This window comes from Tiliqua scincoides, chromosome 2, assembly GCF_035046505.1.
Source record: "Tiliqua scincoides isolate rTilSci1 chromosome 2, rTilSci1.hap2, whole genome shotgun sequence".
Taxonomy (NCBI): Eukaryota; Metazoa; Chordata; class Lepidosauria; order Squamata; family Scincidae; genus Tiliqua; species Tiliqua scincoides.
This window is the reverse complement of record NC_089822.1, coordinates 179,350,019-179,364,351: the sequence shown is the minus strand read 5'-3', so window position 1 is coordinate 179,364,351 and position 14,333 is coordinate 179,350,019. Positions and strand designations below refer to the sequence as shown.

Sequence of the window (14,333 nt, the reverse complement as noted above, 5' to 3'; positions counted from 1 at the left end):
GTTGATCTGTGGAATTCTTTGCCACAGGATGTTGTGATGGTTCCTTGGCCTTGATGCTCTTCAATGGGAATTGGACAGATTTATGGAGAAAAAGTCCATCACAGATTATAAGTCTGTTGACTGAATGCAACCTATCTAGAAGAGACCTATCTCTGAGTGTCAGATACATGGGAGTAGCAACAGGATACAGGTTATTTTGTTGTCTTGTGCGCTCCCAGAGGCATCTGGTGGGCCACTGTGAGACACAGGAAGTTGGGCTAGAAGGGCCCTTGCCCTAACCCAGTAAGACTTCTCGTATGTAATTAATAAAGCTGTTTTACTTTAAGTAATTGTGCCTATACAGTAATTTACCAATTACAGTAAAATAATTGTGTCTATAAGGGCATGGTCAACACTACAATTTCTTTAAAAAAAAATCTAAGTTTAGTGCTATTGGTTTAACTTACTGAAAATTTTGCTATAGCAAATGCTTTAAAAGATCCCGAATTTGGAAGTCTACAAAGGAATCATCAAGTAATTGTGCTAATAAGAATCTGCCCAATAAAGATGCTTTACTAAATAACTATATTCTCCCATTAAAAAACAGAAGCCTGTCAAATAAGGAAATAGCAGCTGTTCTTCAGAGACATACATGCCAGCATCATCGTGCTGCTTTGTGCATTTAGTTAAGATGCAAGACATTAGAAATTCATCAAACTCCATAGATTTCTAAACTAATTTTGTAAAAAGAAACAAAGGTAACCATATTACGGTAGCAATGAGCTGTTACTTGTTTAAAATATAGCAAGAGGTTCTGGGTGGTATATACTGCATTTTAAAAGAATTAAATTGTTGGCATTTTTCTTCCAGGCAGCTTAGAATCATTTTAAAACATGTACTATTGCTTATCAAGGTTTTCATAAGTGCAAGGGATTAGATATTTGAACTCCGAGTTGTCCAAATAATTTTGATTCCTATTTGCATATATTCTTGTTTCACCTGCAATTGTATCAATCCATAAAATAAGCTCATTGTTATAGTCAATGTAGTTACACTGAGAGGTAGCTGAAGCAATTCTGAATCATATTTTACAAGTTTAAAAAAATGTTCTGACAATTGAAGCAGTCACATCAGGCAGGGGGCTCCCATCCACCTCTACTAATTGTCCCCCTCCCTCTCCCTGGATCAGAAAATGAAGTGGAGGACAAAGTTAAAGTATGGAGTGATGGGCTAGAGGTAACTGAACTCTCTAACTAGGCAACTCTCTGGGAGTTTGAAAGCCGCAGTAAGTGCTTACAGGGGAGGGGAGGGAGGCGGCCGGGGCAGGGGGAAGGCAGCGATGCGATCCCCAGGATCACGTCACTCAAGGGAGCTGTAGGGACTGGGATGCACTCACCAGTTCCTGCAACAGCCACCCTGGGGTGGGGGGAGCCCTGCATGAGCATCTGCAGGGCTCCCCAGCTCATCAGAAGTGAAAGTGGAGCCATTTTGCTCCACTTCCGGTTTTGCTCCACTTTCTGCAAGTTGGGGAGCCCTGCAGATGCTCGCACATGGCTCCCCGCACCCCAGGAAGGCTGCTGCAGGGACTGGTGCATGCATCCCAGTCCCTGCAGCCCTGTTATCAATGCGATCCTGGGGATCGCATCGCTGCCTTCCCCCCTGCCCCCACCCCTTAAGGGGGCAGAGGCCAGGGCCCTCAGGCTGGGGCACTGAGAAGCCCTAATGTGAATACCACTGGGCTAGAGGTTTGGAGGAGGAGATGCTAACACATCACCAGATAAGGAGGTAGAATTTGGCATGCTGCCTCATGTGCCAGGAAGTCTTAGACCTACCCTATGCCTCCTTCTGACTTGTAGGCATGTGGAGTACACAGTGCAATAATCTGGAGTCCAGTATATTAGAAATTTTTTTTTTTAACTATGCCAGAGCATCAGTTGTTTTTGCCCCAATAAGTAGGTAGATTTCCTTCTTTAAGTTTCTCCCAGGTACTGGCAGATTGCTTGCACACTCTACCACCAACTAAGCCTAAGTACACATACATGAACTCATCACATATTCTTCCCCATTTATCCTGACACCACTCCCCTCCCCTTCCTCTGTTGCTTCCCTTATGTTTATTTTTAGATTGTGAGCTCTTCAGTCACAGACCGGTCTTCTCTTCTTTTGTATTGTGCCATGCACAGACTGTTACATGTTATTAATATATTAATAAGTAAAAGTACAATAATATTTGGAATGGAAAGTTCCATAATGTGTGACAGTACAATAAATAGCTAGACTGGCCCCTAAACACTGGAACTAGATTTCACAGGTGCAACTCAGCATTATATAAGCAGACAAATGTCAAAAATCATGACACTGTTGTATTGGCCTCCTGCACTACAGGGAGCTTCTGTGTTCAATCCAATGATTTGCACTGTTTTCCCCTACTCTTGCCTAGGCAAAGTATATTCACACTTGCACTAAAGATCAGGGTGTGTACTTTATCACCTGACCAGTTACTGTTAAGTTTCTACATTGTGTTTCCCAAGATGAGGCAATCTCACCTATAAGTTGCCAACATGAAAGCAAACATGGCAGAATCAAAAGCCTTGCTTGGGTGTGACAAACTTGCTTGTAGTCAAGGCCATGGCAAATCTTTTAAGGTGAGAATTCTTTGAAGATTACAGCATCAGTAGCATTTACAGATGATGCAAACAATTTGACTGAAGTATTATTTGCAGGACAGGCACATACAGTATTCACCCACGGTATTATGAACAGCATCATACTGTGCTCTCATATACATGAGTGCTTAAATACGGTTGAACAAGACTTGGAATTCTGAAATTGCCATCTCAGAATAATTATTTAAGGAACACTTACAGCTACAGCTAAAAATATTTCCCATTCATAAGCGCTTAGAAAACAAAAGAAACAGGTTATTTTTTTCAGATTTACTTGCTGTAGCAATCAAACATTTATTATTATCACATCCCTTTTTCTTTTCACTAGGCAATTTCTGGTAATATCAGCAAAGCGTAAGCACAGGGATTCTGATTGTTTTAAGTTGTTTTTAATGACTGGTCAGTCCATATTTTTGCTATTTTGGGTTGGAATGATTTGACTTCCTCATAATCCAGATGGGCAAACATATCATGTATGGGTTCTTCCCATATGCCCTGTCACTATTTCTACCACATATACACATGCAGCTGAATAATATACTGGCCATCAGTTCTATCCCTTCTCTGGTAAATCAGGTAAGCAATATCCCCTCCTATAAAAAAAAATAGCACTGTATATGTGTGGTCTATATGTATAAGCAGTAAACCTTCTTAGAGAAGAAAAAAACACATTTTAAAGGAACACTGTAAAACGTATTGGAGATGGGGGCCTAAGTTACCTCACGCTCAGTAGCATAGCTAATGAACGTGTAGCCTGGTGCAGAGCTCAAAATGATGCCCGGGAAGTGATGTCACAACCGGAAGTACATCATGCCCGGCCTTTTTAAAAAGTGAAAACTGGGGGGGGGGGGAACTTGCCTCTTCCCCCCAGCAGTTCACCACTCAATTGATCTGCCACCTCCCCCCAGTCAATGGCATAGCTAAGTCATCTATCTGCTACCTGGGATCAAAGAAGATTTTGTAGCCTCCCCCCATGACAAAATCAAATTTAATTAAGTAAATAAATAAAAAGTATGCCCCTTATTAGTTAGAGACACTGTGCTGGGGTGAAGAGGGACAGTTATCCTCTCCCTGCTAAATATAAGAGAAGCCCCACTTGAAAAGTGCCTCTTTACCAGTTAGCAGGAGTAGCTGTATTATGATAAATGGAAATGAGAGCTGACTCATATTAACACTTTATAGGTTCCATGCTGTATCAAAAACATTTCATTGACTCTCAGAATAATCAGTCTCATAGGCCCATTTTGAGTTAAGAAAATCCACTTTTTGTTCCATAAGGCAGTTGTAGTTTCATTTTCTGGTTAATTGGTCTTAACATTTGATAGAATACAGATATTCCAATGTAGTTTGTTTCATTGCATTCTGCACTAAATTACCTTCCCAATGATATATAACATGATGGTATTATTTGTACATACCAATTTTTTCACAATTTTGGCCACTAAAGTCAAGTTCAGCTTGTCGCCTCCCTAAAGCGTGTTGTCCAGTACGACTGCTACCCCCTGCACCTCCTTAGCTATGTCACTGCTCATGCTGTCAGGGCCAACACCCAACAGGTATCTTTCACAAACAGATCTTACTCATTCAGGCTCTACCACACCAAGACCTTACAGAAGGGAAGGGGTTGGAATACCTTAGTGTGCAAAAATCTGCATGTTTATTTAGTGCAAGCAAACCATCTCAGTCATTCTTCCAACACTCTCTTGGTGCATCCTGTGTTCCACTTTTTCCTCTACAATTCCCAGTCTAAGGGTCATAATATTTTAAAGAGTTTCCTAAATGCATGACAGATCAGTCTAAATGAAAATATCACCAAAACAGTTATTACCAATTTCAAAACTGCAACTCCTGCTGAACAAATCTGAGTTTATACGAACCCAATCAAAAGTTCAACATTGATAGGTTGGAGTTGAAGTCATATGTTTAAGTTTGATTTTAGAAACACCTGTGTACACCGCCCTGAGCTCTTTGGAGGAAGGGCAGTATAAAAATGTGATAAATAAATGTGGAGACAATTTTAAAAATCACTATAAAGCCAATAAAACCCTATTTCAACAATATACAGGGTGAACCAAAAGTAAGTGGACAGTAGGTGGAATAAGGTTTGTGTTAGGGTTATACTACAACAATGGTGTTCATTATAACTATGGAGTTTGTGTTATATTAAATTATATTTAACTGTATTAATATAACTGTATTTGTAATCTCAAAATAAATGTTATCATTTACTCTCCACCTACTTTTGGTTCACCCTGTATAAAAAGTCATTAAGCCATCCCCATAGCTCTGTGCTAACCATTTGAACACATTTTTCTTTAAATTCTAGGAAATACCATAATTGTTAAAACTTTCTAACGAAGATTATCTTAAAATGCTATAATCAGGGAAGTGTTCAAGGACACAAAGGTTATAACCAAATATCAACATTTTTAAACAACTTCCACAAACCTTAATTTAAACTGATATTTTATTATCACAGAAACAGCTATAGCAGGAGAAAAACACCACAGGTAAGATTTTCTTGATTGAATAAAAAGCGGTACAGTGTTCCGTTTCTACAATAATTCATATAACATGAAAACTCTGCAAACTTGAGGGTACTGCATCAATAAAGAACAATAGCTACAACTAAGCCCATTATACTCTCAGGCCCCAAAACAGATGCAGTGGGAGAGAGACAATAAATGAGATTTAAAAAAAAAACCACACACACACACCCAAGTTTCCATATTTTTCCTCAGTCAAATACTGCCATTGTTACAAAACAGAAATATTTTTAAGAGTACTTTTCTTCATTGCAGATACAGAGACCACAGATAAGGAGAAATGCCTGTATTAATAGTGGCCCCCACACACCACCAACCCCACACACCCATTAGCATTATTAAAAACTTACCGATAGTTTCACTTTTAACTGGTCACTAAAAGCATTCAAGCTTATAGCACAACATGAGCAGGTTGTCAGTATTCTGAATGTTTGACAAAACAAAATTGAACAGTAACAGGAACCAGGAAGTTAACTTCTTCTTGTTGCCATTTGTTTCATCAAGCATTCAGGCTGCCAGCAGTCTGCTCATGTTGCACAACAAGCATGAATGCTTACAGCAACCTGTTAAAGCAAGAAACACTTCACCAGCAATGGGCGCATGGGGCGGCCCCAGATCAGCAGATAACTGAATCCATAGATAACACAACAAGCATGTAGAATGCATTCAGGTATTCACAGTGCTTTGCCTATTATCTCCTCATTGACATTTGTAAGTGATCGAGCAGAGACTACTGCAACAAAAGGCAAATAGTAAAATTATTTTTGCTTTTACAACAATGTACCACACAATGGAGAGGTCAACTTCCTCTTCGCCACTGTCCTATCTTATGGCCTGAAACTAGGCCTAGTAGTATGAATAGTAGATATTAGTAAAGACAGAATATTACTGATTTATTGGATTTGTAATCTGCCTTTCTCCCCAAAGGGCACCCAAGGCAGCTAACAGTCAATACACAAAATACATAGTACAAAAATACAGATAAAACCTATAAAAATAAGACAATATAAAAACAAAGCAGCCAGCAATAAAACACATAAATAAAAAACACTAAATAAATTTCTAAAAGCAGCCATTATAGGGTCTTGAAAGCTTTAATAAATAAAAATGCCTTCAGGTCTTGCTGCAAGGTTAATAAAGAAGAAGCTGTCCTCAGCTCAAAGGGGAGGGAATTCCATGACACAGACAGAGAAGGCCCTGTTTCTGGCAGCCATCCCCCGATCTTTCTTGATGGTGGCACAACAAACAGAACCCCTCTGATGACCTCAGAGAACAGGCTGGATTGAAGGGGAGAAGGGGGTCCTCAAGTAGCTGGTCCCAAGCCATTTAGGGATCTATGTGCAGTGCTGTGTCATCTGCACACATGGTTCTCCGAAGGACTACTGGACCTTTCAGCAAATCACAAGCCCAGTTCCCATTACATTATACAGCATTTCTGTATTGGGAGCTGCACTGCAAGTTGTATCAGCTCTGTATACAGGTCTCTTCTTTGGTATTCTATTACTAGTCTCTCAAACAGGAGGAGGACAGAAAGAACTACAGAGAATAAGGTAAGCTGAACTGTTTATTTCCAAAAAGAAACTTTAGCAGGCAGATTCACTGCCATTCCTACCTTTAAGCACACAGACAAAGGGATAGAAACGAAAGCCAGCCATTAGCATGTAGTTGATGCTTGCCCCTTGTCTGTTCACCCAAGCATATTGCTACAGGCTGCATACAAGCAGTAAATTGTGTTGCTCTTTTGCGGTATGTATTACAACCAAAGCCTGCAGATTTGCTTTAGCTGCCATAGTGCAAACATAGGTTAGCACTGATGCAGGTATAGCATATCTTAATCATCTGTCACTAGCTCTCTATCTTCAAAAACCATAAGTATAGGAAATTATTTTGCTAGCTTCTGCAATTCCAAGGGATCCTAAAGGTCCAACAAATGGTATACAATGGAGCTTATGAAGATCCCCCACCCCCAGCAACACAGCACAACTCATGTAACACCCCTGACAGAGAAAACAGGAGTGCAAGAGTGCCAAATAGATGATGCTAGGGTCAGACCTGGATCCTGTATCTGGGCATAGGTTTGGCTATGTAGCAACCTCCATTGTTTACTGCCTGCCCTATTGCCATAATCTCTCACAACTACCTTTAGGTTTGGAATTCTTATTTCTATTGCATAGAGCACAATCCTATGCATATCTACTCAACAGTCCCACTGCATACAGAAGGGCTTGCTCCCAGGAAAGTGGGTATAGCGGCGGTTGTCAAACTCTCTGAGTTCAAGAACTACTCTAAGTATTTGCAGGGGCGGGGAATGGCTGTGACACAATCCCTAGATCACACTGCCGCTGGGGACACAGGGGTTTTTTCAACCTTACCTGTGTCCCTGCTGGCCTACTTGGGGCGCAAGGAGCCCCATGGAGCTCTCTGCAAGGTTTCCCAAGGCTTGTAAAAAGTAAAAAGGGGATACAGGGAGATTCTGTAACCATTACATTTATAAACATTGTAAAGACCCCAATTACAGAAGAGCCAACTACTTTTATATTAGGAAACTACTCATGTATGGATACGTTAAAGTGGTAAGAGGTCAATCAGGAAAGAGTTAATCAGGAACACAAGTAATGTCTAGTTGAGCCATTCTGTTGATACAGCTGCCAAGACTGCAAAACCTATGCTACTAAACATGGACCCAAGAAGATTCTAGTAGTTCAAGTTCCAGAGAAGGAACTGAATTATCTCCAGGGTCCTCCATTTCTGTAAAACTTCACACACACAATTGCTGCACACGTTTTGCGTTGAATTACATGTGCAATACTCAAATACCTTGTATGCACTCGGCAACAATGAGAAATAATACAGTCAAGCCATTTTGTTTTAGATTTGTGAATACTTCACAAAGTATTCTGTGTGAAGAAAAAAGCTTTCTTAGACATCATACTGTAAATGGCAAATGCAGATTGTTTGGAAATGGGAGGGGGGAGTTCTAGATTGGCAATGCTGGGTTTCTCTTTAGCTGCCCTGCACTTTTCTTGGAACACAAGCAATAATGACAAATTAGGAAGCATTTCATTAAAGTGCTATTTCACTTGGCACAAAAAAATGAAACAGTATTTGGTTTTGACAGGGTCTGTGCAAACAGACACCAACATACTTCTTGAAATTATTTTTGACCACAAAAATCAGAGAGGCATGTGTCAAGATCAGGAACATAATTCAATGTGTAGAAATCAAGAAATCGTTTGCCAATTTTAAGCTTCCACATCCCAAGAGGAAAATATGCATCGCTAACATCTACCAATTGCAGGCCTTACAGTTTCATTGTGCTACAGTGTACCTCTGCTATGTTAGTATGATACAAAATGAATTTTAAAAAAGGAGTCAAGTCTTGCTGCAGTGAAGCTCAAAAAGACCGACTCTGCCCAGTTCCTCATGTTAATGGTTTCCATGTTTAAATATGGTACTCTACCCTTCGCATTGCTTCCAGTGTTAAAAATTATTTCAAGACTTCTGGCTATGCGGCATAAAGTAAAAAAATCTCACAAATGAAAGTGTTCTTAACCAGAGCTGCATAGGCCACACACATCAAATACTGTAATACCCGAAATGCCATTTCCCTGCGCAGTATAACTACATAATAAAATATATTTAGATATTTAAGATGATATTTCAAAACACAAGTATGAATTTCTTTTGATCAACCAGTTTTTCCATTCCAAATTACAACAAAAGTAGGTCACACCATATTTCTGCTTATACCACTGTTAGAAATAAAACACCGTTTTGCAATCTTTGCTTGTTTTTTTTTTACACCCCACCCATGAATCCTTGAGTTTTGAGATCCTGTCTATAAACAACTAAATCTACGAAGCTCAATGATAGCTAATGGACAAATACAAAAATGTTATTGTCCAGATTTTCACAGCAGTACTCAATTTGCAATTTTAAATGATGAGCAAAATTTCCAGCATCTTATTAGTAAAAAGTCTGTACATAATGTACATAATGACAGCATAAGGCCAACACCTGAAGTTTGTCCACATCTATTTTTAGTAATGACTTATAAATCTACCACCAAAATCTATTACTCTTCCTAGAGGAGACCAGTTCAGCATTTAAAAGAACTAAAATTTCAAGCTGACTTGAAAAATTGTACAAAAGTATTCAAATCAAATCAGAGAAATTTTGCAACCCATAGATGGCTTTAATAATTAATTTAGGATTAGAGGTTTATGACTAATTTTAGCATCCAATAAATGTCTACTTACAGGATAATTGCAATAATCACTACTGCAACTACTTTACTGATAAGGTGCATTAATCTGACAACAAACAAAAAAACTGATGTGCTTATAGGGCAACATTATTTAAAGAATATCGATGATTCACAGATGAGTAATCATAAACCTTGAAATGTCACAGGAATGTAGTACGAATATTTACAAAATTAATTATACAGATCTAATAATGGAAATAACACATAGAAAAAACACAGCCTTCGAATTTATGCAGCCTTTTAGTCAATTTATCTATATTATTTATATCTAGTAATAGTAGAATAATCTCACCTGAAAAGGAAAGATATTGTCAGCTCTGTTCAAACTGTCTTCCATCCAAGATTTTGGAGCAAAAGCGGAGCTGGGTCGTGCATACTTCTGCAACTGGATATGATTACTTGGAAAATTCTTCTTCAGGGGTGAGATGGAATTTAGGGGTGTTATTCCTCCATTCAGTCCCCTGCGGTGGTCTCGCCCTTGGGACCCTCCCCACCCACCATATCCACCACCGCCACCAGGACTCCATGAAGAAGATGGTGTAGGTGATGGGCTTTGGTAGCTACTCCATGGAGAAGGTGGTTTGTTAAGATTATTAGCAAGATGAGGCAGTTGATTAAAAGCAGCATTTCTATGTGTAAATGGAGGTGGATGAGGGCTTGCAGGAGACCTCCTCTGTTGTTGATGCTGATTGTGATGATGCTGAAAATGAGGGTGATGAGGGTGATGCTGTGAAAGGGGTCCAATTTGAGGGGAAAAGCTACCTCCAAAACCAGGACTGACATGATGTGGAAAATTCTGGAACAGCAGAGCACCATTATTAGCTGAAGCAGGAGGAACCCCTCCCTGGTGGAAGAAACTCGCATCTTCATTGATTATTGTTGAAGAAGAAGGAGCTATAGCTGCTGACCAGTTACTGAAACCAGTCAGAGAAGATGCAGTAGATGTCAAGGGCTGGCTCGAAGTACCTAGACCTGTTGCCTCTTGATAATCAAATCCTGTTAACACCGGAGATTCTATTCTTATTTTCTCTTTCCCATTGCCATTGTCAGAAGAGTTATCCCCCTGGTTTTCTTCAGATTTAGCTTTCTCCGATTCAGGCAGCATGCCTGCTTCCTGACTTTGACTAGGGGAAAGCTGCTGTTTTTCTAGGGAGTCCTGCTTTTCCTGTTGCTGAGTTTTAGATTTTTCTGACCCCAGAATCTCATCCTGAATGTTATGGGCAGCTGGAGCAGGAAAAAGCCAAGCTGACCCAGCACTACTGCCATTGGCAGCTGTGTTATTTATAAAAGCAGCAGGGCTGGGGGTTGCATTTTGATGGTGGTGTGGAGGCTGCAGATGTGGATGAAATCTGACTGGAAAAGCTGACTTATTCCCGGTGTTGTTTTGCACTAACACTCCAAACCCGTAATCCCCCATTTATTTAGAATTTGAATTCCGCCTGGAAAGAAAAAAAGACCCTTAAAAATGCTTTTCTTCTTCTACTGCAGCAAAAGAATAGAAAATATTTTATGACAGATCTTACAACCCTTTCTTTTCCACGTACACACACTTAAGAGCTCCAATTTCAGATATTATTCCTAGTTTCTTATAAGTATGATCACTTAAAATATTAGCATGGGTCAATCTGTGTTTGCTTCCTTCCCTTAACCAGAAGGAACAGAAAGTAAATCTTTGGTTAACAAAATAAGGTTTCCTTTTCCTAAAAGGAAATGCACAAGAATGAAGTGGGGATAAAGGAAAGCTCCTGGGAACAGAAGTAAGAGATTTTCTCTTTAAAAACTATTCCGTTTTTGTCTTATCAACAGCCTCAACCTGCCCGTGTATGCATTAATGGAAAAAAAGATACCATGACATCTGGTGCTCCCCACTCCTTCACAGCTCCAAAAAATATATTTAAATCTGGAATAATTTAATAAATTCTCTATAATCTAATCTAATATATATTGTGTTCTCTTCTAACAGACGTTGCTGCTGAAAAGGGACAGATTTTACCTCAGGACTTCGAGGGACTTGTACAGGGGGGCTCTGCCTGCCCCCTCCCCAAACCTGTGCTGCTACTGCCTTGTAGCACTCTAAGTGTAATATGCCCTTCTGACAAGTCCTTTCTATATAAAGAGGGGAGCGGTGAGGGTTTTTACACCCCCTTTTTAATCTCTAGACATCAGAATGCGGTGTGTGTTGTGTGTGTACGGATTGAGTTGTGCAGGAGGAGGAGGGTGGATTCTTGCTGCTGCTGCTGCTGCTACTGGCTGGGTGGGTTCCTGGTGGCTGCGCCGCTGCTGCTCCTCCAGGCTCGCCTCCTATTATGATCCGGTCTTTGCGTGTCCTTCAGACGAGCCCTGGCTGCCTGCGGAGGAAAAGGTTCACCTCAGAAAATCAGCAGTCAGGTGCCTGGGGAGGGAGGGGAGGGGGGGAACTGAGCCACTTCAGAGCCCGGCGTGCGGTGCGGGAAGGGGCTCGGCTGCGGGGCTGGGCTGCGCTGGGGGGCGAGCAGCGCCCCCCCGAGGGGAGAGGAGGAAGGACTTTACCTCAGGAGGGGAGCGGACTCCGGCGGGGAGGGGACGGCGCTGGCGGGGGGCCGAGCTCCGCTCTCCCCCATGGGAGCCGGTTCCTCAAGGGAGGAGGCTCGCTCGGCGGCGCGGCGGCAGGGAAGGGCGGCGGCGGCTCCCAGGGGCGCTGCTTCTCCTGCCGCGGCCGGTGCGCTGCGGCTGCGGCTGCTGCTCCTGCCGGCGTCGTTCTTCGCCCCTCATGTAAGAGCGTCGCTCAGCGGGCGGGCGGGCGGAGGGGGGTCGCTGCGCTGTGCTGCTCCGTCAGGCCGCCGGCTCGCCGCGTCGCTCGGCCCGGCCGCCTCAGTCGCCGCCGCCGCCGTTGTCTCCTCAGGACCGAGCCTCCGATCGAAATGACAACCAGCTGGAGGAGGCAGCGCGGCACTTCCGGTTCAGGGATGCCACGCCTCCCTCCCTCTCCCTGCCCTGGCGGCGGACACGCCCCCTCCGCCCTCAGTCGCTCTTCCTAACCAGATCAGGCACTGCAGTCCCTCGCGGGGAGGCGGCGGGCGGCGTCCGCCATCTTTGTTTTGGGCAGCTCTCTTCTCTGTAGAGTGGCCTGGAAGCCGCGGGCACTGCTGAAATGACGGCCCCCCCATCGGAGCGGCCATTTTTGAATAGGGAACAGGCGAGCTTCCGATTGGCTAGCAGAACGCAGGAGACTTCTCGCGAGATGCGATGGGAATTAAAGCGGCAGGGTCTATTTAAGCCTTCTGCCCCCCACCCCCCCAGAAACTCCAGAGGGGCTTTGAAGTGACGAGAACAAGTGGGGGTGTTCTCAAGCTCGCGAGACTGGCAAAACTCGCGTGAGATTTTAAAAGAGTCTTTTGATTTGCTTTCTGGTGCTTCCTACATCCAGCTTTATATGTTGTCAACTTAGGCTGCAATCCCCTCCACACTTACCTGGGAGTAAGCCCCATTGACCGGAATGGGACTTACTTCTGAGTAGACATGCATAGCCTTGGGCTCAGAGGCTGCCATCCTATCCACACTTTCCTGGGAGTAAGCCCCATTGACCAGAATGGGACTTCCTTCTGAGTAGACATGCATAGGCTTGGGCTCAGAGGCTGCCATCCTATCCACACTTTCCTGGGAGTAAGCCCCATTTACTAGAATGGGACTTCCTTCTGAGTAGACATGCATAGGCTTGGGCTCAGAGGCTGCCATCCTATCCACACTTTCCTGGGAGTAAGCCCCATTGACCAGAATGGGACTTAACTTCTGAGTTGACATGCATAATTCTTATTCCTTCCCCTCAACACTTCCCATACATGAGGCAAGCTGAGCAATTCAGGGCACAGTCTACTCTGGCTTTGTCTACTCAGAAGTAAATCTTATTTGAATAGATGGGGCTCCCTTTCAGGAAGTGTGAATAGGATTGCAGCATTAAATTGTACATATTTACAAGCCACCTACCTATGACCTTGAAGAGACCTTGATGAAGCTCTTGCTAGAACACTGATTCCCAACCAGTCCATGAGACTCAGAAGCAGTCTGCGAGATCTCCGAATAAAAAAATATCACCTTTGAGCACTTCAAGCATCTTGCCAAGCAAGCACTCCCCCACAGACCACCAGAGAGGGAGGAGAACAGACTTTCTGTAGCCTTCAATGAAGTGTTACCTGTGGCAGTGGGCAGTCCATTCTCCGCCATCTCTGGTAGTCCATGGGGGAGGGGGGGAACACCACTTGGGAGATCATGTTGGCAACCTTCAGTCTCGGAAGACTATGGTATCGCGCTCTGGATGGTGGTTCTGGCACAGTGTCTAGGGTGGCTGAAAAGGCCGATTCGGGAGTGACAATCCCTTCCACACTGGGAGCAAGTGTAGTGTGTCCCTGGTCTGTCTCCCTGGCTATGGGCCTTCCTTCTTTGCCTCTTTGCCTCAGACTGTTGGCCAAGTGTCTCTTCAAACTGGGAAAGGCCATGCTGCACAGCCTGCCTCCAAGCGGGCCGCTCAGAGGTCAGGGTTTCCCACCTGTTGAGGTCCACTCCTAAGGCCTTCAGATCCCTCTTGCAGATGTCCTTGTATCGCAGCTGTGGTCTACCTGTAGGGTGCTTTCCTTGCACAAGTTCTCCATAGAGGAGATCCTTTGGGATCCGGCCATCATCCATTCTCACAACATGACCAAGCCAATGCAGGCGTCTCTGTTTCAGCAGTGCATACATGCTAGGGATTCCAGCTCGTTCCAGGACTGTGTTGTTTGGAACTTTGTCCTGCCAGGTGATGCTGAGGATGCGTCGGAGTCAGCGCATGTGGAATGCGTTCAGTTTCCTCTCCTGTTGTGAGCGAAGAGTCCATGACTCGCTGCAGTACAGAAGTGTACTCAG

The 14,333-nt window shown here is 43.1% G+C and overlaps 1 protein-coding gene across 1 annotated transcript in view; it reads right to left on the bottom strand.

Moving 5' to 3' along the window:
- Positions 1-12,365, bottom strand: part of CPEB4 (cytoplasmic polyadenylation element binding protein 4) — a 72,377-nt gene extending 60,012 nt beyond the window's left edge. The window contains exons 1-2 of the mRNA XM_066614437.1: positions 11,988-12,365; positions 9,751-11,806 (exon numbers count right to left, since the gene is read on the bottom strand). Of these exons, the coding sequence (XP_066470534.1) occupies positions 9,751-10,875 (1,125 nt within the window). The 5' untranslated portion in view covers positions 10,876-11,806; positions 11,988-12,365. The remainder of the gene's footprint in view (positions 1-9,750; positions 11,807-11,987) is intronic.
- Positions 12,366-14,333: the final 1,968 nt, after the last annotated feature.